Here is a 24,268-nt window from a genome sequence, read left to right on the forward strand (position 1 = left end):
AATTAATCAGTTTAAGGAACTCAGTGTTGATTAGTTTGTGTTTTTTAAGGTCATAGTATTTTTATTAAATTTAAAAATAGAATAACAGAAGACAATTCAGTGTAACAGTACAACAGCATACAAATTGCAAAAATCATGTAAAGGACAGAAAAGAGAAAGAGTGAAGAGGAAAAAAAGAAAAAAGAAAATCACTTATCAAGCATCTCTAAAGTAGGACACTTCTCCTTATAAGTGATATAGTTCTAATATAGATGTGAAATGATTTTTTTATGAAGAACTCTTATTATAGGTCTTGCTTCCTGGGGTCCATAACCTACTACTACTATAAATCATTTCTATAGCGCTACCAATCATACGCAGCGCTTCACATCATCAGGTCTTGATACTCAGGACTCATTGGCTCTTCTTTCTATAATCTTATCCACTCGAGAAATGAGCAACCCTTCCCTCAAAACATAAAACAGCCTATAAAATCTCCATGCTCAGAAAGTTCCCTTTTGGGGATCCTGCTAGTGCTTGTGGCCATAGTCAGAGATAGGATGCTGGACTCAGTGGACCTTGGTCTGATCCAGTGTGGCATCTCTTATATTCATATGCGTTATTTTCCCCCACACAAAAGACACAAAAAACAATGAAGAATCTCCATACTCTCTGAGAAAGACAACATTCTTTTTCTGTAGCCTAATACCATAAAGTAATACTGCAATAGTAGTTGAGGATGTAAGGAAACATATGAAGCAGTGTTTACTGCCTAGGGCCCTGGACAATGCATCATCTATATGATAAAAATTAATACACTTCAAGCTGCATATTACTCATGAGGCTTCTTCTCAAAAAAGACAAAAGATTTCGGACAATAAACCTTGGTGAATAGATTTCATGAAGTCCAAGCAAGAGACAAACGCAAAGATACCAATATGCCTGTGTGGTAAAGGAAAGAGTTTGTAACTTGTAAACATTTGTTATCACTGTCCTATACAAGCAAACCATATGTTGGTACCTCACTACATTATAGTCCTCTCAAGAACAGAATACAGCACATAATATAACATATAAACCACTCTGATTCTAACCAAAGAAAGGCAGTATATCAAATCCCATCCCCTTTTACAACGTCCAGTATACAGAACATACATTTCCTCTTCTAGTACAACCCTTGAATTAGAGAGAAATACACTTAATAAATTTCCTGTCCAGTTTGGTGGTTAAATCACCTTAAAATACACTGATTCTGTGTTAAGAGTATGAATTACTCATCTCCACTGTTAATATGTTTCAGTATTGATTTGTTATATTATTCTTGTATATTTGCAAATTCAATAAATTTAAATGAACGAAAAAAAAAAGTACAAATTATTCGTGGCTTATGGTAAGACGTTAAGAAGGTGACTAGCCATTAGAATTTAGCCAGCTGAATCCTTTTGTTCCTTGGAAAGGCTGAAGAGGAAGAATAGGCAAATCCCTCCAGTAAAAAACCTTCCGCTAAGAAATACACTAAAAAGGACTCAAATAGGTTGCATTAGAATATTTAATTCACAAGAAAAAAAGACACAGTTTTATACTTTTTATTCTTTCAAACCAAAACGTGTTACATGGTGTGCACATCCAGAGATGTCTGGTTCAAAGCCTACTGCTGATCCTTGTGATTTTGGGCAAGTCACTTAACCTTCCATTGCCTGAGGTACAGACTTTGATTGTGAGCCCTCCAGGGAAAAAGAAATGCCCAGTGAATGTATGTTGAGCTACTTCTGAAAAGGTGTGAGCAAATCCTAAACCAATAAATAAAGAATATCCATGGGCAATATAACTATAAAACAATTCAATGGAAGGGAACCAAAATTACACATTGGGGGGGGGGGGGGGGGGGGGGGAGGAACAGATGAAGACACACGGTGAATAAAAAAAAAAAGTGTCAGACCACAGCTTCCAGAAAAAAAAAAATATTCGCACGACCGCTGATTTTTTTTTATAGGCGAAGCTGTTGCAGCCTGCGCAATCGCCGCAATGTATATTTTGATAGAGCGAAACATAGTAGTTAGAAAATGTCTACTTTTAAACTGCTTCACGCCTATCATCAATTCACTCGGTCACAAACGAAGACAGAACCGATACACAAGAAAATAGCTACTCCCCCCCCCCTCTTCCAGTCATCCAGTCAGTCCATCCATTCGCACAACAGCCTCTGTCACACACGACCTCCCTCAGCCTACAAAAGTACTAGCCATCAAGGAGCATGCGCAGTAGCACTACAGTAGCGGAACCGGAAACAACTGTCTGTTTGACGTCCCGAGTTGCTGCGCAAGCATACTAGGATGACTGCAGAAGTGGTTGCAGGCTGTGACGTCTCCTGTGGATGCGCGTGCGCGGAACAGTGCCGTATACGCCCCATGCACTGCTTCTCTCTGGTGGTGGTAGTTGCGGGAGAAAAGGTGGGCAGTAGTGGTGAAAGAAGAGGGACCTTAATTTGTGGGGTGGCACTGGGAGTTTGGTAACGCTGCTGTATACTTACATTCATGAATTAATTGGGTAGCCTTAGTTTTGCAAGCTCAGCGTCGGGGTGCAGGTATACGAGTGGTGCCAACTCTGCTTAGTAGCCTTTCTGGACAGCGCGTCTGCTGAGCGGCAGAAAAGTTGGTCGAGCCAGGAGTTGGGTGGTTTGCACCCTGCTGACGCTTGTGCTTTCAGTACAGTGGTTTTACTTAGTTGCGTATAATTTCCCCTAGTAAATATTAGGACCCTGCTTAGTGAGTTTTAGCTTTGGAAAAATCTACACCTAAAGCACCCCGCTAAACAGCGTATTCATTAGAGATTTGGATTCAGTAGTTCATGGCGACTTGGGTTTCAGTATCTGAATGTCTTTTCTTGTTTTCCAAGTGTTTACAATCAGAGTTTCTACCAGAGGTAAAGAGGATTAAGTGATTTGTTCAGCTTCACAATGAGCATCAGTAAGACTTTGAGTCCTGGCTTTCTTGGTTCTTACTACCTACTATACCTTGGATAAACAATATACTTTTTAATTTTGTATAATGCAATTATAAAGTGTTTGGTTCCTGGTTCTTAGCCTGGTGCTCTATCCATAAGGCTACTCATCCATGTTCAAATCAGCACTGTAGGAAATTACTGTTTATGTAATAAACCATACCCTAGGTAGCATAAGGGACTGGGCCCAGCCAATATTTTATACAACTCAGAATCAGCAGTTAGGGAACTTATGGGTAGGGCCAGATATTTGTTTAGTTTGATCCCTTCAACTAAGTATGTGTTTTGCTGCTCTGAACCATGCTAGGTGTTTGCTCATCTCCCATAATGCATAATTTTAATGCCACCCTGGAGGTGATACATTTTGAAAGGGTTTGCCTGATGTGTGATGGAGAGTGAGAGGCATGTGTGGATGCTTGGAGATGTGGTAGCCCTGACTCAGGGCTTGTGGTGGGTTGACTTTTTCTGAGTACAAGGAGATATATAGGAAGCTGCTGCTGTTGGGACCATGTTTGACCCCAGCTCTCCTGTTGCTAAAGAGACATTGCTAATGCATGGTGCTAGTACTGCTGCCCTCAAATATAAGCCATTCCACTCTCATTTACTTACATATAGGGTGTTTGTGAAACTCACACTTTTCATGGAAAGGCAGGCCAGCAGCTCCTCAGCTCATGTCTTCTGTATGTTGTTACTTTGTGCCACTTTGCCAGTAGGAAAGCTCTTTTCTAGTCCACCTTGTCTCTCTCCTCCACAGAACTTGTTCCCTGTTCTCCCCACCCCCCTCCAGGAGCAGCAGCAGCTCAGTGTACAGTATGCAACTAACATTAGAAATAGATGTGTGAGAGCAGGCATTGGGCAGCAGCAGGTCTTTTTTTTCATGTATCCCCATTATTTCCTTTGTGGAGGTTGAGGAAGGCAGGTACATGGGACTAATCTAACAAGAATCACATTTAAAATCTATGCTATTGATAAGTATTTTTTTTTTTTTTTTAGATTAGTGTAGATTTTTAACAGTGCAGATTTGCATATCATCTTATTACATCTTTTGGTAAGCTGATTGCCTAGCCGTTTCATTAAAATATCCATGTTAATATTTGAAAGTGGGTTTTTACCATTATTTTGTTATGTTAGCCTTTGAGAGGGTGGTAGATGCTGAGAATAGTCTATCGGCAGAGATGGGTGTGAGCAGAACGAAGAGAGAATTCAAGCATGTTTGGGACATATATAAAGTTCAAGGGTCAGAAAAGAGATCAGGTAGTGACTGTGATTACAAAAGAGTTGATTTGAAACGGTTGCTTAATTTTAACAGGTTAACTGCAACTGAATATCAGGCATTGAGGGCAGGGCAACTGTCTGGGTGTCACACTGCCATTTTTAAGTCAGTATGATAAGTAGTAGTAGTATGTGAGCTCAGAAACTGGGGCAGGGGTGCTGGATATTGTGTTAACAATAAGTTTGCAAACATGTATCAAGAATGTCCCTGTCCCATCCCATTTTTTTTTTTTTGTAATGTACATCTCTGCGTTTAGTGGTGTGTGTGTGTGTGTGTATATATATATTTTAGCCAGATTGGGAGGAAGAGGTCATTTTAACCAGCTAAACTTGTGCAGCTAAAATTTGTTTTCAACAGCATAAGTCTTTTGAATATTGACCCCCCCCCCCCCCAATAAGCAGGGCAATTTGTCATGTTCTATCTGCTGACACGTATTTTGATGTTAGCACTATCTGCATGTATTTTTCATATGTTGAAACCACACACCTGAAGTTGCTACCAGCAGCGTTTTTGCCGGTAGCTCTTGCATGCAGGTGTATACTATTAAACTATAAAATATTTTTCGTGTGTCTTGCTATTACTTAAATATAGAATGGTTATAATGATTGTACTAACAGTTTCCTTAACTGCTACACATTTCAAACCGTGACACTAAGTGCTAGATGGCTGCATTAAGCACCATAAAATAAGAAAAGCCAGCTAGGTCAGACCAAGGTCCATCGAGCACAGGATACTGTCTCTGACAATGACCAGTCTGGGTCACATGTGAATAAAACTCAGATATTGTTTGTATCTAGATCAGACGGTTGTTTGCCCTGAACATCTGCAATTGGATTAGTGCAGTCCCTATAATTCAAATCGAATCAATTCTGTTATACAGCTAATATCCTCTTTCCATTAGAGACCATTGGTGTAATGCATGAGACCAAAAACATTATAGGAAAGGATAATGGATGATACTAGGAGGTAGAAGTCAATGGATTTTTCCATATCATCAAGCTGATCAATCCATAGACTGGTGGGTTGTGTCCATCTACCAGCAGGTGGAGATAGAGAGCAAACTTTTGCCTCCCTATATGTGGTCATGTGCTGCCGGAAACTCCTCAGTATGTTCTCTATCTCAGCAGGTGGTGGTCACACACAGCAGCAGCTCTGGCTAGGCCTCCAAGCCTAATCCTTAGGTTTTGTTGAGGCCTGGGGTTGAGGGCTCTTTTGAGCAAGTGCAAACCTGGTGGTGCCAGGTCCCTTCCTTTTCTCCCCCCTCCCGCTGGCTCCGTTTAAAAAAAAAAAAAAAAAAATTTTAAATGTCTTTAAAGGCGTTTATTTTGACGTTTATTTAAACGTTCATTGCAGCTACTCACTGGGACACCAGTTCGTTACAGCTCGGAGCGGCAAGCAGGTAATTTTACCTTTTTATAGCGGGCAGGGGGTTCCCCGATTCTTCTCCTCGTGGCATATGGCGTCGGAGGGCGAGGGCGCAAAGGGTCGCTCCCCGGATCGCTGGAGCGCTTCTAGAGGGGATGCGGGGGTTTTGCAGCCTGATTCGCCCTTGATGGGTGACAGTTTAGTGACCGATGAATGTCCCGGTCCTTCCTCCGGCGTGGCGGTTTTTCCCGCCATAAACGCCCATCCCCCGCTCCTCGCCTCCGCCATTTTGGCCGGCCACGCGGCTCGGACGGCTTCTTCGGGGGCCGCCCTTGAGGTTGGAGACATTAATGCCATGAACGCCCTTAATTTGGGCGACGGCACAAAACCGGCTAATGTTAAGAGCCGTTCTTCCCGTGCGGCTCCTTCGCGGAGTTTCGCGCCGGACGCCATTTTGGATGCGCAGCATGTCTCTCCCCCGCTATTTCGAGCGCCGGTTGAGAGTGCGTCTGGGGCTGTTGCCCAGGCTGCGGAAGTGCACAGTCTGGGGGGTTTCTCCCCCGAGTTTGTTTTGCTGCTGCATCAGGCCTTCCTCATGCACAACGCTGCCCCTGCTCCCTCGTCTGGTAAAGAGGTTGAGGTTCCCAGAGGCAAACGCCCTCGGGTTGATTCCCAGGCCTTGGAGGAATTTGTCTCCTCCGATGTAGATGAGGGCAGCGTGTCTGAGGTCTCCCAACGGTCCTTTGCGGATTCCTTGGAGGAGACGGATCCCCGCTCGGTTGGAGCGGATGACCCCTCTGCAGCGCGGCTTTTTAGCCCAGAGGATTTGCCCAACCTGTTGTTACAGGCCATGGACACTTTGAAGATTTCCTCTCCGGAGGACGTCTCTCCCTCAGCCCCTGTTGGCTCTGCCATTATGCTGGGGACGAAGCGCCCGCCTAGAACCTTCCACGTGCATGATGCCATGCACACCTTAATTTCGGCTCAATGGGATGCCCCAGAAGCGAGCCTTAAAGTGGCTAGGGCTATGTCCCGCCTCTATCCTTTGGCTGTGAGTGAGCGTGAGGCCTATCTGTGGCCTACCGTGGATTCTTTAATCACTGCGGTGACTAAGAAAACGGCGTTGCCGGTGGAAGGTGGCACGGCCCTAAAGGACACCCAAGACAGAAGATTGGAGGCGGCCTTAAGGTCGTCCTTTGAGGCGGCTGCTTTAAGTTTGCAGGCCTCAGTTTGCGGCTCCTATGTGGCCAGGGCGTGCCTGACTATGGTGCAGCGGGCTTCCCCCTCGGATCATTCCTTGAGGGCTGATTGGCCGGCCCTGGAATCGGGCTTAGCCTATTTGGCAGACTTGCTGTATGATGTCTTGAGAGCCTCAGCTAAAGGCATGGCTCAGACAGTCTCTGCGCGGCGGTGGCTTTGGCTGAAACATTGGTCTGCTGACCACGCCTCTAAATCCCGCCTGGCTAGATTGCCTTTTAAAGGCAAGCTGCTCTTTGGGGTCGAGCTGGACAAAATCGTGACCGATCTCGGCACGTCTAAGGGCAAGAAGTTACCAGAGGTCAGGGCTCGGGCTAGTGCTCGTCCCGGTACCTCCAGAGGACGGTTTCAGGAAGCCCGTCGGTACCGCCCGGGCAGGTCGGGTTCTTCTGCCCCCTCTTCCTTTAAGAGGAATTTCTCCCCCAAGCAGCATTCCTTTCGCAGAGACCGCCGTCCCGGAGGTGCTCCCTCCGGTAATCCCCCAGGGTCTCGTACCCAATGACGGGGTCTTGGTCCACGCCCCAGTGCAGATTGGAGGACGGCTGTCCTCGTTTCTGGGCGAGTGGACCACAATAACTTCAGACGCTTGGGTGCTGGAAGTCATCAGAGACGGCTACAAGCTAGAGTTCTGCCGACCCTTAAGAGACGGGTTTGTACTCTCTCCCTGCAAGTCTCCGGTCAAAGCTGTGGCAGTGCAGCAGACTTTGGACAATCTGATCCGCCTGGGTGCGGTCGTTCCGGTGCCAGAAAGTCAGCTTGGCAAGGGGCGTTACTCCATTTACTTTGTGGTACCAAAGAAAGGAGGTTCTGTCCGGCCTATCCTCGACCTCAAAGGGGTCAATCGGGCCTTGAAAGTGCGGCACTTTCGCATGGAGACTCTCCGCTCTGTTATAGCGGCAGTGAAGGCAGGGGAGTACCTGGCATCCTTGGACATCAAGGAAGCATACTTGCATATTCCCATCTGGCCTCCTCATCAACGCTTTCTGCGTTTTGCAGTCCTGGGCCGACACTTCCAGTTCAGAGCCCTCCCTTTCGGGTTGGCTACTGCTCCGCGGACCTTTTCCAAAGTAATGGTGGTCATAGCGGCCTTCCTGCGAAAGGAAGGAGTACAAGTCCATCCTTATCTGGACGACTGGTTGATCCGAGCCCCCTCTTATGCAGAGTGCGGCAAAGCTGTGGACCGGGTAGTTGCTCTTTTGAGCTCCCTGGGATGGATCATCAACTGGGAGAAGAGCCAGCTGCGCCCGACTCAGTCCCTGGAGTATCTGGGAGTTCGATTCGACACCCAAGTGGGCAGAGTGTTCCTGCCAGACAATCGGATTGTCAAACTTCAGGCTCAGGTGGACCAGTTCCTAGTAGCCTCTCCTCTTCGGGCTTGGGACTATGTGCAGCTGTTGGGCTCTATGACGGCCACGATGGAAGTAGTGCCCTGGGCCAGGGCTCATATGAGACCACTTCAACACTCTCTGCTGCAGCGCTGGACTCCGATGTCGGAGGATTATGCTGTGCGCCTTCCCTTGGATCCAGCAGTGCGCAAGGCGCTGAGCTGGTGGATACAGACAGACAAGTTGTCTGCGGGAATGCCTCTGGTGACCCCAGAGTGGATTGTCGTCACGACGGACGCCTCTGTCGGGCTGGGGAGCCCACTGTTTGGGAAGGACAGCGCAGGGGCTCTGGTCTCCTGCAGAGGCAAAGTGGTCTATCAACCTCCTGGAACTCAGAGCCATTCGGTTGGCGCTTTTGGAGTTCATCCCGGTACTGGTGTTGAAGCCTGTACGGGTCCTGTCGGACAATGCCACGGCTGTGGCCTATGTCAACCGCCAGGGAGGTACCAAGAGCGCCCCTCTAGCCAAGGAGGCTATGAGTCTATGCCAGTGGGCAGAAGCGAACCTGGAACAGCTGTCAGCGGCCCACATTGCCGGAGTCATGAATGTCAAGGCGGACTTTCTCAGTCGCCATACCTTGGAGCCCGGAGAGTGGCAGCTATCTGCTCAGGCGTTCTTGGACATCACGAAGCGCTGGGGCCAGCCGAGCCTAGATCTGATGGCGTCATCGGCCAATTGCCAAGTGCCGCGCTTTTTCAGCAGAGGACGGGACCCTCGATCCCTGGGAGTAGATGCTCTTCTCCAACAGTGGCCGACACAAGAGCTTCTCTATGTGTTCCCGCCCTGGCCCATGTTGGGCAGGGTGCTAGACCGGGTGGCAAAGCATCCCGGCAGGGTAATCCTGGTGGGTCCGGATTGGCCCAGACGTCCCTGGTATGCGGACTTGATCAGGCTCTCAGTCGACGATCCTCTGCGGCTGCCAGTGGAGCAGGGCCTGTTACATCAGGGTCCCGTGGTGATGGAGGATTCCTCCCCCTTTGGTCTTACGGCCTGGCTATTGAGCGGCAGCGTCTGAGGAAGAAGGGCTTCTCAGACAAGGTCATCGCCACTATGCTGAGGGCGAGGAAGCGCTCTACTTCTACTGCTTACGCCAGGGTTTGGCGTATCTTTGCAGCGTGGTGTGAAGCAGGCTCACTTTCTCCTTTCACTGCTCCAATTTCTTCAGTGTTGGCGTTCCTGCAAGAAGGTCTGGACAAAGGTCTGTCGCTCAGTTCCCTTAAAGTCCAGGTAGCGGCTCTGGCTTGCTTCAGGGGCCGCCTGAAGGGTGCTTCCCTGGCTTCGCAGCCAGATGTGGTGCGCTTTCTCAAGGGAGTTAATCACCTGCGCCCTCCTCTGCACTCAGTGGTGCCTGCGTGGAATCTCAACCTGGTGCTAAGAGCATTGCAGAAGCCGCCGTTTGAACCCTTGTCAAGGGCATCTCTGAAAGACCTGACGTTGAAAGCAGTCTTTTTGGTGGCTATCACTTCAGCCAGAAGAGTTTCCGAGCTCCAGGCGCTCTCATGTCGAGAGCCTTTTCTGCAGTTCACTGAGGCAGGAGTGACTATTCGCACAGTGCCTTCCTTTCTGCCCAAGATTGTTTCTCGCTTCCATGTGAATCAGCAGCTCTGTCTCCCTTCCTTTCGTAGGGAGGACTACCCAGAGGAGTACTCTGCTCTTAAATATCTGGATGTGAGACGAGTCATCATCAGATACTTGGAAGTGACCAATGATTTCCGGAAATCGGATCATCTGTTTGTCCTGTATGCAGGTCCTCGTAGGGGTCTGCAGGCTGCTAAGCCTACAGTGGCAAGATGGGTCAAGGAAGCCATTGCAGCGGCTTATGTGGCCGCGGGGAAGGTGCCGCCTATCCAGCTGAAGGCTCACTCCACAAGAGCTCAGGCGGCCTCGATGGCAGAGGCCGGTTCCGTCTCCTTGGAAGAGATATGCAAGGCGGCAAGTTGGGCTTCGGCCCATACATTCTCCAAGCATTACCGCTTGACTGTGGCTGCTCAGGCGGAGGCCCGGTTTGGAGCTTCAGTGTTGCGGTCAGGGATTTCTATGTCCCGCCCTGGGTGAGTACTGCTTCGGTACATCCCACCAGTCTATGGATTGATCAGCTTGATGATATGGAAGGTAAAATTATGTATAATCATACCTGATAATTTTCTTTCCATTAATCATAGCTGATCAATCCATAGCCCCTCCCAGATATCTGTACTGTTTTTATTCTGGTTGCATTTCAGGTTCAAGTTCAGTCTTCAGTTACTTCAGAAAGACTTCGTGTTCAAGTTTTTTCACTTGGATTCTTCAAGAGTTAAGACGAGTTTGTGTTACAGTGAGCTGCTGCATTCCTCTCCCCTCCGTTTTACAGGGCTGGATTGAGACTTAAAATTCTGCCGGCACTCCCTCCCGCTTCGTGCGGCTGTAGGGCAGTTTTGTACCCCTCCCGCTTCGGCGGTGTTAGGGTCAGTCAGCTCCTCCCGCGGTTGCGGTTGCAGGATAAGCCAGATCCCCCCGCATCGGCGGGTGTGGTGTCCCTCCCCCGCTCCGCGGGGATGAGCTGGACGGATTCCCCTCCCCCACTTGTGTGGGGATGAGCTGGGTTAATTCCCCTCCCCCGTTTCGGCGGTGGTGAGCTGGGCAGAGTGTCCCTTCGTGGGTGTAATTCTCTAAGTGCTGAGTCCTGCGGATGGAGCTTTGATATCGACATACTGAGGAGTTTCCGGCAGCACATGACCACATATAGGGAGGCAAAAGTTTGCTCTCTATCTCCACCTGCTGGTAGATGGACACAACCCACCAGTCTATGGATTGATCAGCTATGATTAATGGAAAGAAAATTATCAGGTATGATTATACATAATTTTACCTTATGAAGCAGTCTTCGGGAAGAAAGAGGTTTTTAGCCTTTTCCTGAAGCTGAGGTAGCTGTTTTGTATTCTGATGGCAATAGGTAGAGAGTTCCATATTTAAACTCCAAGTACAGGGAATAGAGACCTGAAAATCTTCTGATTTTGAATTGTCCTGAATTAGATTAGGAATATTTCTCAGTAGATCACTACCATTGTGTCCCCATCTTAAATCAATATTCAAAATGATATATTTTAAATTGCAGTCAGTTGGACAACCTTGTGATTATCTTACTTTGAAAAAACTTTACGCTGGTAATCAAGAGCATAATTATGCCACATTTTGATTATTGAAACTCTTTGTATATAGGGTTACCAATTTATGCCTTAAGAGCATTGCAGGTAGCACAAAATGCAGGGGCAGTATTACTATCAGGATATTTTAGATATGAACATAGACTCATTTTGTTTGAACTTCAATGGTTACCATTGACATGGAGGATTCATTTTAAGGTACTATTATTAGTATATAAAGCATTACATAATGAAGCCTCTTTAATTATAGCTTAAACTTTAAAAAGGTATTGGCCTCCATAAGCATTGCATTTAATGGGGGGGGGGGGGGGGGGGGGAATTCACTTGAGGTACCATCTTTTCATATGGTGAGCTTGCATGAATTTTGACTTTCAGGTGGGAGGTCCATGGCTGTGGAATTTGTTGCCCACTGAAGGAACCAGTACTTACCTTCCAGAAGCAGCTAAAACTGTAACTATTAAGCAAGTTTTTCCTTCAAATAATGTAGGATGGCAGTTTTTAAGGATGATTGGTTTAAGCGGAAGGAAAATCAGGATACCAGATAGTGAGGCTAAAACTCCAATATGTCTAAACTGTATTAATGTATATTGTCTCTGTCTGGTGGTAAGAATTGAATTTTGTATTGTTTAAACTTGATTTAGTTTAATTTGTGGTGTTTTATGTGACTTGCTGTTTTTTAATGATTATGTATATTTTATGATCTGCCAAGAATTTTACATTAAGTAGAATAGACATTTTGAAATAAATAAAAATACCCAACAGATCACTTTCTTGCTCATTAGAAGGAGGCCTATGGATCAAGCTAGAAAGACAGAAAGACGAAAGAGGTACATTTGGAGGAGGGTGACAGCAATATTTTATAAATGATACTGCTTCCACTTTACAGCGGGGACCTTCAATAAAATAATCCCTTGTTATTATAAAAACCTTGGCATATTGGTGTCGACAAGTAGTGGCAAGTTTTTATTCTAAAAGGTATCTTTGTTGTGAGATAATAGAATAGGTCTTTAATCTCAACTTTTTCTCATTGTTTTAGAGGAACTGTCAAGACACATAGAAGAAGACAGCTCATGCTCCATGAAGCTTAGTTGACAGCTGAATATCATAGTAACATAGTAACATAGTAGATGACGGCAGAAAAAGACCTGCACGGTCCATCCAGTCTGCCCAACAAGATAACTCATATGTGCTAATTTTGTGTATACCCTACTTTGATTTGTACCTGTGTTCTTCAGGGCACAGACCGTATAAGTCTGCCCAGCACTATCCCCGCCTCCCAACCACCGGCTCTGGCACAGACCGTATAAGTCTGCCCAGCAATATAGTAGGCAAAACTCCCTATCTTCAAAAGTCTAAAGGGATAGAACTGTCGGAGGGATGGGTATGGATCTAGAAGGGAATGCTGTTTTTTAGCTGAGGTGCATTCTGTGCCACCATAATTTTACAGTTGGGTGACAGTACCCTCCCTTCTGGATTGCGTAGTAAATTTGAGGGTCATGTGGGTTAAATTAACTTACCTTAAGATTCTTTCAAGAAGCCCTTTTTAACATATCCTTCTGCTTGATAACCTTCCTACCCTCATCTCTGTTCCTCACCATCTTTCTCAGTACCCATAAGTTTATGTGGCAAAAAAAAATATTCTTGTATAAGGGGGATTTTTGTAATTGTTTTCAGAGAAGTGCTGAAACAAATGTATATCCGATTTGAAAGGACAAGTTGCCTGTAAATTTTCAGAAAAAAGGACTTTGTCATTAAAAGCCTTTTATTTTTATTTATTTATTTTTCTGCATTTATATCCCACATTTTCCCACCTCTTTGCAGGCTCAATGTGGCTTACACATACCGTAATGGCGATCGCCATTTCTGGAATAGAAATACAGAGTAATATTCCAGTAAGAGTATAGAAAATACACAATAAAATTAGAAGAAAATAGCTAAACAATTCGTTTCAGGTATTTGAGAACAAGGGTAGTGAAAATCGTCCAATAGAAACAATATGATAAGTAACCAAAAAAGAATAGTTCATTGTAACTAATTTTAATTATTGAAAATAGATATTTCATAAAAAGAAATGTCATGAGACTCCTGTGTTGGCACAATTAATTTAAAAATTAAATTTGACTTTCATTAGTCCATAATGCAGTGTGTTCGAACCTAGCTTTTGTGTAAAAAAAAAAAAAAGATCATTACAAGTGTTGACTTGTTGAGGAAGATATAAACTCTGTTTTCTCATGATCAGTCAAGCAAAATTAAAAGCATTTAATTTACTATTTATGAATCTAGCTTATGCAGCTTTGTGGCTTGTGTGTAATGTTTATTTACTTTTCTTCTAGGTCTAGATGCTTGAAACTTGGAATGGCCGAATATCAGGCAGAAGTTGTGAGTCTGAAACTGGAGGATGACTCTGTTATTGAAGGAATAAGTGACCAAGTGCTGGTGGCTGTTGTTCTCAGCATCACATTGATTGCCGCATTAGTATATCTGCTTGTAAGGTAAGGCTACTATTAGAAGAGTAAATAACATCAAACAGGCACATGAAAGGCACATTTATATATGGATTTTCTATAGTGCTTTCCAATTTAGATTCTATTGAATATTGCTGCACCATTATGAGATGAGAGGTATTACCAGTAGAAGAGATGCAGGCCCATTCTTCTCTCAAAGCTTGGAGCTGATTGAATTAGTGTGGAAAATATCTTGACTATGGCCAGAAAAATTGAACCGGTCCTAACTAAGGGCCCCGTTCACTAAGACGCACTAGCATTTTTAGCGCGCGCTAATGCTAGAGACACCCATATATTCCTATGGGTGTCTCTAGTGTTAGCGCGCACTAAATATGTTAGAATGCCTACAGCGGGGCTTAGTACTAAGGGCCCTGTTTGCTAATGTGCATTATTGTTTTTAGCACGCCTACACTTAGCACTCGCGCTAACCATGTAGGCACCGATAGGGATATTGTAGGCACGTACATGGTTAATGCGCGTTAAAAACGTTAACGCACATATAACGCTGCTTAGTAAACAGGGCCCTAAACTTTTATTTATTTTGTTAAATCTGAAAAACACAGAGCATTTTAAGAGATACAGCTTAAAAGAGAGGTCATAGTTTGATATCAGTCTTTCCTAACTCCATTTAAATATTTCACACTAAAACTGGTTGTTAACATATAGATCTGACTAGGTATAAGTTTGAACAGTTTTAATATATAAAGGTTGTAGACCATATAGGTCACAACAAGAGGAATAATAATTAAAGGGTGGGCGGCGGTATGGAACATCATGTACTGGAGGCAGGAACTTTGACTATTTAAACGCTATTGAGTCAATTTGGAGTATAGAATTTCCTGTACTATCGTTAACAAAACAAGGCGTATAGGATATAGAGTCAGCCCTAATATTAAAGACAGGGGATGGGAACATAAAATGAAAAGTTGATGGCAATCTGTTGGGAATTAACAAATAACCCTTTGATGAACATTTATATTGTTAAAGTTATGTATACATGGACAATGGCATGTATTTATTGCACTGTCATCAATAAAAATGTTTAACAATAAATATTTCACACTATTGAAGAAGACAGTAACATAGTAGATGACGCAGATGAAGACCTGTATGGTCTATCCAGTCTGCCCAACAAGATACTCATAGTATAAGGAATGATGTGATACTACGTGCGTATTTTGATTTGTCCTTCCCATTTTCAGGGCACAGACTGTAGATGTCTGCCCAGCACTGGCTTTGCTTACCAATTACTGGTGTTGCCATCTAATCGTCACTAAGCTTGTTTGGTTCCATGCCTTCTATACAGGATTCCTTTGTGTTTATCCCATGAAATTTTGAATTCCGTTACTGTTTTCATCTCCACCACCTCCTAGCAGTTTATTGTGGCACACCACAGTAATAGTCATAAGGGATATGGACGTAATACATTTTTCTTGGGATGGTGTCCCCAAATAGGTTGCTTTTGCAAATACCAGGACAGTAATGAATCTCCTGTGTGGGATATGATCGCAGTAGCTTAAGTTTACTACCGTTGTTCGCCTTAGTAGATCTAGTGTTCCAAACAGAGCTTCTCTCTGGAATTCATGGTATGTAATTTGTATAAACTCATCAAGGTGCGCTTGGAAATACCTTTTGCTCAGGCCAGTGGCATCCAAAGAAGTTGGGAGTATTTCATTGCTATGCTTCACATTTTGCTGGTGGGATTGCATTTCTTAGCACTTGAGAATCTTCTGTCTCTTCATATGTTGTACAGAGTAGTTGCTTGGAACTGATGTTTCCATTACTTCTTGGGGAATTCTGCACAAAAGACTTGGAAATTCTGTTCAAATTTTTTTAAAACTCTGCATAGTTTATTTGTAGTATTTTTGCACAGAATTTCCCCATCATAAGACCTGAATCTCCTGCTTTTTCCCTCTGCAGGATCTAGCCTCCCCAGTTTCCTCTTTCCCAGCAAATCCGTAATTCTGCCTGCCCCCTAAGTCTTGTCCTACATGCAGTATCCCCTCCTTTCATTCTTTCTCCTCACAGGCACTTCACATCCACCTCTTCTTTCTCCTCCCCTAGGGCATACTCTCAAATTCGATCCCTCCTTCCACACCAGTGGCACAATCTCAGCTTTCTTTGTCCCCCTCCCATCCTCGTGGTGCACTTTCAGCTTGCTCCTCTTCATCTCATTAGTCATGCCCGTCTCCATTGTACACTCTCGTTCTTTGCCCCCCCCCCCCTCCTGTCATCTTATGGCACAGTCAGCTATTGGCATCAACTATTCTGCTCACTCTCTCCCTCCCCAACTGAGATTGCATGGTAAGAAGAGGAGGAAGTGAACAGTTGCACTTCAAGCCCCCTTCCTCATCCTTTGCCATCCTAGACCTGACTGTATATTTAAATTGTAGAGTTAGTTATACAGAGGCCCAAGCAGTTCAAATAAAACAGTTGGGTCCAGGCTGGCACAGGAAGAGGAAGGGCTTGAAGTGCAGCTGTTCACTTCCTCCGTCTCCTTGGCGCTTGATCTCAATGGGGGAGGGAAAGAGAGATTGGACAGAGAATCTGATGCCCAGCCTGTGCTAAATTCTGCACAGCAGGTGTAAAATTCCACCAGAAGTTATTAACAGTGCTGTTCTTATGTTTTTTATTCTTTACAACCTAATTGAAGTTGAAAAGAGTTAAACAAAAGGAATTGAGAATGTCTCTCTGGGGGCAAAATAACTGTGAAAATTTAACAGAAAGGATGAAACTTAGCATTTGGGGAAAATAATTGTAAAAAGACAGATTGAACTTAAAAAATGGGCCAAATCAGATTGGGGGTTCACAGAAATAATCCCCCCACCAAAAGAGAAATGGCCCAGTACATTTTGGAGGGGGGGGGGTTCTAAACTCTATAGCATAGAAGCTTACATACAGTGAAACCTAAGAGTTAGTGAATTTCGCCTTTCAAACTGCTTCTGGTTATCAATAGAAATCAAACAAAATAAAACATGGATAAGATGATACCTTTTTTATTGGACATAACTTAATACATTTCTTGATTAGCTTTCGAAGGTCGCCCTTCGTCAGATCGGAAATAAGCAAATGTGCTAGCTGACAGTGTATATAAGTGAAAACATTCAAGCATTACTATGACAGTCTGACAGGGTGGGAGGAGGGGGGTAGGTAGGAAGTATGCATGGGGACATCAAAGCATATCATTGATATTCTAACAGGATGGGTGTGGGTAGGTGAGGGGAGGGTGATCAACAGAGACATACAGTTTTATCCTGTTAGAATATCAATGATATGCTTTGATGTCCCCATGCATACCTCCGACCCACCCCCATCCTCCCACCCTGTCAGACTGTCATAGTAATGCTTGAATGTTTTCACTTATATACACTGTCAGCTAGCACATTTGCTTATTTCCGATCTGACGAAGAAGGGCGACCTTCGAAAGCTAATCAAGAAATGTATTAAGTTATGTCCAATAAAAAAGGTATCATCTTATTTTCTTTTCCATGTTTTATTTTGTTTGATTTCTATTGATAACCTTAAGAGTGGACTAACATGGCTACCACACTCCTCTACTTAAACTGCTTCTGCTCATTCTCTACTAGTGTGATTTCCCCCACCACCAAACTGCCCTTACCCCAAAAAACTCTACCCCCAATAGTAGTCCCACAACCGCCCCACCTGCAAAACTACCCCTGCTCTTCCCTGCCCCTAAAAACCACCACTAGAAGTGCCCATCCAAAAAAAGTAATACCCCACAACTGCTCCATCCCAGATACACTAACCTAATTTCCAACTGCCCTGCTATCTGGCCTACCCACAGGAAGTGAGTATGTGAGCTTGTTGTAGCCCTGTGTTGTATGGGTGAATTTTCTGCATGTGGGGGTAGAGAAGACAAAGCCCCTTTCCAAAATACCCCAATGCATTTCTCTGAGAAAAGCAATTTCAAGAACTGCAGCATACAAACACTGATTCACTGTAATATAAGCAATTAAGGAATTGCACCATTTGAACATCCTTCACCTCTCTTCTCCTCTCTTCTCCTGATCAGACACACAGAGAACAACACAGATATGAATCCACATACACTCACACAAACATGTATACATATGAAACACATGTACATACTAGGATGCGTGTTTGTGTGCATGCACACATGGTTGGAAAGAATTCCATGAACCATGCTGTGCATGCTTTCCCCAATTACTTTACCACTTCATTAGATTTTCTTGTAATAATTTTTTTTGTCAGTTGGAATTGGAATGTCCCAGGTAAGGAATTTGGGGGGCCAAAGGCCAATATAATAAGCTATTATCAGGCACAATGGCCTAACGAGTGCATAAAATTATGCCTGATGCAGTAAACACAAATATTATGCAAAAATGCATGAAAAATGTGGAGAGCACGTCTATTTTTATCATGGAAATATATGTACATTCTAGTGCATTGGGCATATGTGAGTAGCAGAATCGGTGTTTTGTGCAGAGATTTACCAAGAACTGGGGGGTGTTGTATGTGTGTACATTATGTGCATTAACAGATGTATATTTCCTTAGCATCAGCAGCAGATGAATCCAGAGACTTGTGGGTTGTGACCATCAACAACAACAAGGAGAGTCCAAATCTCCCGCAAAAAAACACAAGAAAACAACAAATCAAGCAGAAGATATCCAGAAAGACCAGACTGAAGTCATAGATGTTAAAAGCCAAAATGATTTATTAGGACCCAACATGGTCCGTGTTTCGGCCAAAAAGGCCTTCCTCGGGGGTCTTCAAATTGGCATATATGGATAATCCTTCCAAAAAGTTTTTTTATAAAATGAGACGATACAAAGCACATGCCTCAAGGAGTTATCCTCTCACTTTTCCCAAGGTAGGATAACTAGGGTGTGGTGTAAGCACCTCCCAGATAATACAGAGCATCAAACAAACTGAAAGTCTCTGCTCATTCACAAGCAAATGCCGTGTTGGGTCCTAATAAATCATTTTGGCTTATAACATCTATGACTTCAGTCTGGTCTTTCTGGATATCTTCCGTTTGGTTGTGACCATCTGCCAGCAGGTGGAGATAAAGAGCGCTGAACTGCATTGTCTTATAGGATGGGATGCTCCTTGGTCAGCATTCTCTATCTCCAGCAGGCGGATGGATGGTCTCTCACAAGCTCCTGGTGGTGGTGGTTCTTCTAGGTCTCTCAGTTTAATAGAGTTTTGGGGTCCGTGACTGAGTGGTGCCGGTTTTAGGGGGGTACCAGGTCCCTCCCCTACCCTTCTCCCCTCTCCAGCCCTTCCTCCATTCTCCTTCCTCACTGAAAAAAAAATTGGGGTATAATTCTTTAAACCCAGAGCCTTGGCTGCAGGAGAGATTCTGGCTTAGGCTAGTATAAAGGGCTTGGTGATGGAGAGGAGGTGAGTGTATTTCCAGCAGCACAGGCAGGACTCCTTACTGCTGGCAACAATCTTTACATTTTCTTTCAGCTTTGGGTCAGTTGTGGTTTTACTTTTGTTTTCTTTGCAATGCCTGCCAAAGTTTTAAAAGCTAGTCCCACTGTGGGAAGCAGGGAGCATCATTGGGGGAAGTGTCTGGGTGGCTGTGCAAGCTCTCCTTTGGCAGAAGGGATACAGCAGTGCAATTCGGAAGCAGTGCTGCCGGCAGCTCCTTTACCTAGCACTGCTTCAGAAGTCCAGAAATCCCACTTAACTCTGTATTCAGCAATGTGATCACCTTGGCCTCTCATTTTCCTGCCATTTTTGATTTTCGTTTTATTTTCTTGATTGCCCATCCATCCCCTTCAGTAAACAAGAAGAATGTTCCAGATATTTCTTGCTAATGCTAGCTGCAGAAAAGTGAGGTTTTTTTGTTTGTTTTTAATTAACCACTATTTCATAATTACCAAGAATAAACCTTGTATAGAAAAGCTGATAGTGTTAAGAAATAGAAAATATACAAAAAAAGGAAATATCAAAAACACAACTCGGTTCAAGTCCCCACTAAAAAGGTGGAGAAACAGAAAATTACAGAGAAAATTTATAAGAAAAAGGAAATAGGCAACTCAGAACCTTGTCAATTAAGAGTCAAACTATTTAATCATGAGACCTGAATCACTGTCACATACACCAGCTACAGGGAATGAGGTGAAAACTAGAGGCCTTTTGGAAGCCAAGCAGCTAGTTTGAGCTGGATGAAAATATATATATATATATATATATATATATATACACACTGCATAGATTGATATTTAGTACACACTTGCAAGGAAATTTAAGGAAAAATAACTTTCCCAGCTGTACCAACTGGTCTCAACAGGTGAAGTTGCTTCCTACTTCTTTGAGTTGCTCTCATGGAAATAATATATCCCAATGTTTAAAAGACATCTGGAGCAACCATTCTTTATCAGAAACTAGTGTGAAAGTAACCAACATAGTAGAATAAACAACTTCAAAGTTGGAATTTTCCAAAATGTCTGAGATGACAATCAAGCCTATCCGTTTTAACAGGTACGTCTCCCTGATTTTATAGGCTTTTTTTCCCCCAATAGCTAAAGAAATTCCTAAGACTTCCACTGCATAACTTTTAAACATATCACTTGGTGATACTAGATTCAGTTTCAGAAAATTCAAGAATCTTAAATTAGATGACCAAGATATGTTTTCTAGATTTCCACTTTAATTCTCACATTAACATTATCCTTAATCAGGGGGTTTGCACCTGATGTATATTCTCAATATTTTTTCAACTTTCTGTATTCTTGTTACCATTTGAGCCAGTTCTAAAGCAGTCTTATCAACTTTATTTATCTTTAGTTCCATACACTGAATCTTTTGAGTTAAACCATTCATCTGTGGAACTAATGCCTTCCTTAGTTTCATCAAAGTCTCCCAAATAATATCTAATATAATAATTTGCACCTTCAACGTTCTGAAGTTGACTCCTTGGCAGTGAAGCCGTGTAGTGTTCATAGGGTTCGTAATCGCACTCCCGATCACTGCCCCGCCCTCGAGGGAACTCTGTATAGTTGCCAGGGAAAGAAACGCGACGTCAGAAGGAGAAGGGACCAACCACAGGCAATCTCTGTCAGTGCCCTGCTCTCCGAGGGCAGGGAAGGCTGCATGGTAACGCATGTCAGAAGGAGAAGGGACCAACCACAGGCAATCGCACTCGCTGTCACTGCCCCGCCCTCGGAGGGAAGGGAAGGCTGCATAGTAACGCGACGACCAGAGAACAGAGGACCACGGTGGCGGGAAGCACACAAACCGCCTGACAGGACTCTCACTTTCAAGAAAGTTGAACTCCGAGGACATCTAAGGTGGAGGCAACTGCAGAGAACAGAAGGGGAGAAAAACACTCCACAAAAAACACACTGAACTCCAAGGTACAGACATCAAAGGAGGAGGCAAGTGGACAGAACGGAAGGGGAGAACAATGTTTAATCTCTCTCTCTTTCTTTCTCTCTCTGACAGACCCCCCCCCCCCCCCCCCATTGGGTCTGTCTTTCACTGATACACACACAGACACTGTGTATCTCTGTCTTCCACTGAAAATTATTGATTACCATCAGAGTACATTTCTCCTAACACTTCCCTTAAAAACATTAATGGCAGAAGGGCATTGCCTTGCTAGTGCCCGTTTCATTTCAATGAGAAATTGGCTTTTTTTACTAGTTTAGAATAATAACAGCAAAGACATTGTGAAAGAGGCAAATCTGTTGAGCCAGGAATCGCAGGGCCTCCAGCAGCAGCCATCAATCCTCCCTCCAGTGCAGTTGGCATCTCTTCCATCCAAAATGAGATGCTTCTAACTGCCTCTTGCAGTGAACCACAAAAGTGTCTTATCAACCTGGATGACTGCATTCACCCGACCTCAGAGGGAAGGAAATGGGTTTTGCCTTTAAGTTTCCGATCTGATGAAGGGCAACCTTCGAAAGCTAATCAAGAAATGTATTAAGTTATGTCCAATAAAAAAGGTATCATCTTATTTTCTTTTCCATGTTTTATATCTATTGATTACCCATAGTGATAAAAGAAGCAAAAGTGCACAAATGCATCTGACGGTGCTGTCGCTATCTTGGCTCTTCTCCCACAAAGCTTTTTTTTTTTACTCCAACCATGTGCTAAATTCCCAGAGTTAGAAAACGAAGTATAAACCTTTTGGGTTATGTGTGCACTTCTTTGTATCTGGGTTTAATAGCTAATGCCTTCATTACCATTAGATCTAAATGAACAGTGTACATTACCTGTGCAAAGTCTTTTGGAGGTTTTATTGAGCTAAACTATATGCATACAGCAGCCAACGAGCACAGAACCCACGCTAAGCCTCCCACACTTCATTATATTGATCTATGAGTTAGGGTTGTGATCTTGGTATTGTTCAGGTACATCAGGATTGAATCAGGTGCGCAAGTGGATGTCCTTGCACAGCCCCATGATGGAATGGAATAGCTTTTCCAGATCACTGAACTAGTGTAAAATTCTGAGCATATGCGGTCATTCCTTCTCTGTGATCTCCTCAGTCCTCTCAGTTTTTCTGTTGTTTTTTTATTGTTGTTTTGTTTTCCTGTTTTGTTGACCAAATTAGAGCTCTTCCAGGTTTTTCATGTTTTTCCAATATTATTGGATTTTGTTTTTGTTTTTACTTTTTGACTGTATATTACTTAAAAATACAAAAAATTGTAATGTTCTTCATTTCAAACCTGTAGAACATGGTGCATACCAAGCTTAGATTTTATCATTAGTAAAGAATGTCATGGGGACAAAGTTTGTCCCTGTCCTTGCAATCTCTGACCCCATTCACACAAGCCTCCTCCAGTTAATAATTTTACTTTTAAATCATTTTTTATTAAAGTATAAAACGGAACAATATTCTGCACAACTGTCAGTTTATAAATCACAAATAGAAAACAACAATACAGATCAAGGATCAAGACCCCCCCCCCCCCGTCTCCCCCCTCCTCTCCCTTCACAAACATCCCCTCCCTGCCTCCTTACAAAGACACCAGAAAGGGCCTGAGCTGTTAGAGCCCTTCGTAGCACAGCCACAGGAGTCAAAATGATCCAGTTCCAACAAGCAACTGAAATAAATCATCTGCCACCCTGTACCCTTCCATTCCGACAATATCTCTGAGAAACACACTACAGCAAATATTAGATCTAATCCACCCTGTTAAAATGTCCAGGGGGACAAAATACAACCTGCTCTGTCTTAGTGGGGAAGAAAATATGCCTTATGAAGCACCTGGCTGATACCAGCACTCCCTATACTCTCGCTATTCTGTTTTTTTTAATCTGTGGTTGAAATAATTCATTCATAAATCTCAGGATTCAGTTTAGCTCTCTTTTCTTCCACAGGCCTTCCCACAATAGAAATTGTCCTTTCAGAAGGTGTTCTGGTAGCAGGAATGCACGAGATTCCCCATGCAACTTTTGCTAGTTTTGGCCAGCTCTTTTGCTTATTTTTCCAAAATGTCAAAACATTATCGTCTCCATCAGATGAACATAAATAACTGTCCAGTTCATTAATAACAGCCTTCCGAGGAGTCATTGTTCCTAAAAAATCACTCAGAAAACTGATAATTTTAACATCCATTTTCATTCTCTTGGAGGGGCCCGGTGACTGTTCCACAAATGAGACACTTTCTGGAAATGTGGAAGATCATGAGATGTTGATGGACTTGAGCCTTCCATTTCGAGCTGTTAGTACAACCTTCTGAAAGATTCAGTTGCTTGTGTTTTTTCATCCTCTTCTCTGGGAAGATAATTGGATTATCTTTCAGACATGGGTGTAGAAGGGAAGCAACACCTTGTAGTGGATAAACAGGAAAATAAGTGTCAGTTAAGTGTTGGAAATGCTCCTTGATTCCAGTAACAATAGATTAATCTTTTGCAGTAACAGGTGCTCGCACAACTGGGCACATGTTGGAAGATGGTAGAAGAAGTGTGATCATAAGAGAAGACTTTTGCCCTATCAGGGGCAGACATTACACAAATGATGTAATTTAACAGTGCTTCATTTAAACCCAAAAGCAGCTTCTGCATTTTTTTTCTCATTGGATTTAGTTGTCAGTTGTTTTAAGCTGTGTTTGACATTGATTCTTGCATTTTATGGATGCTGTTCCATCTGTCTGCTATTGAGACAGACACGGGGAAGCCATTGCTTGCCCTGGGATTAGTAGCATTGAATGTTGCCACTATTTGGGTTTCTGCCAGGTGCTTGTGACTTGGATTGGCCACTGTTGGAAACAAGATAACGGGCTGGATGGACCATTGGACTGACCCAGTATGGCTATTATGTTCTAAGGCTAGTCCCCAAGCTTCTGATGCATTCTTGAATACTTGACATGTGTGACAATGTATTTTGCAAGTTTTAGCAGCCTACTTACTTCAACA

At 43.6% G+C, this 24,268-nt stretch overlaps 1 protein-coding gene across 3 annotated transcripts in view; it reads left to right on the forward strand.

The window, feature by feature from the left end:
• The first annotated feature begins 2,334 nt into the window (after nt 1-2,334).
• The window catches only part of RNF170 (ring finger protein 170), a 122,834-nt gene continuing 100,900 nt past the window's right edge, over nt 2,335-24,268 (forward strand). Inside the window, exons 1-3 of one of the 3 annotated variants that reach the window (XM_030194478.1) lie at nt 2,335-2,429; nt 11,778-11,852; nt 13,736-13,894. In XM_030194478.1, coding sequence (XP_030050338.1) covers nt 13,758-13,894 — 137 coding nt within the window. In that variant the 5' untranslated portion in view covers nt 2,335-2,429; nt 11,778-11,852; nt 13,736-13,757. Of the gene's footprint in view, nt 2,430-11,777; nt 11,853-11,974; nt 12,006-13,735; nt 13,895-24,268 lie in introns of those variants that run through there. The other 2 variants (XM_030194477.1, XM_030194475.1) reach the window with 2 other exon arrangements.

This window comes from Microcaecilia unicolor, chromosome 2 (assembly GCF_901765095.1).
Source record: "Microcaecilia unicolor chromosome 2, aMicUni1.1, whole genome shotgun sequence".
Classification (NCBI taxonomy): Eukaryota; Metazoa; Chordata; class Amphibia; order Gymnophiona; family Siphonopidae; genus Microcaecilia; species Microcaecilia unicolor.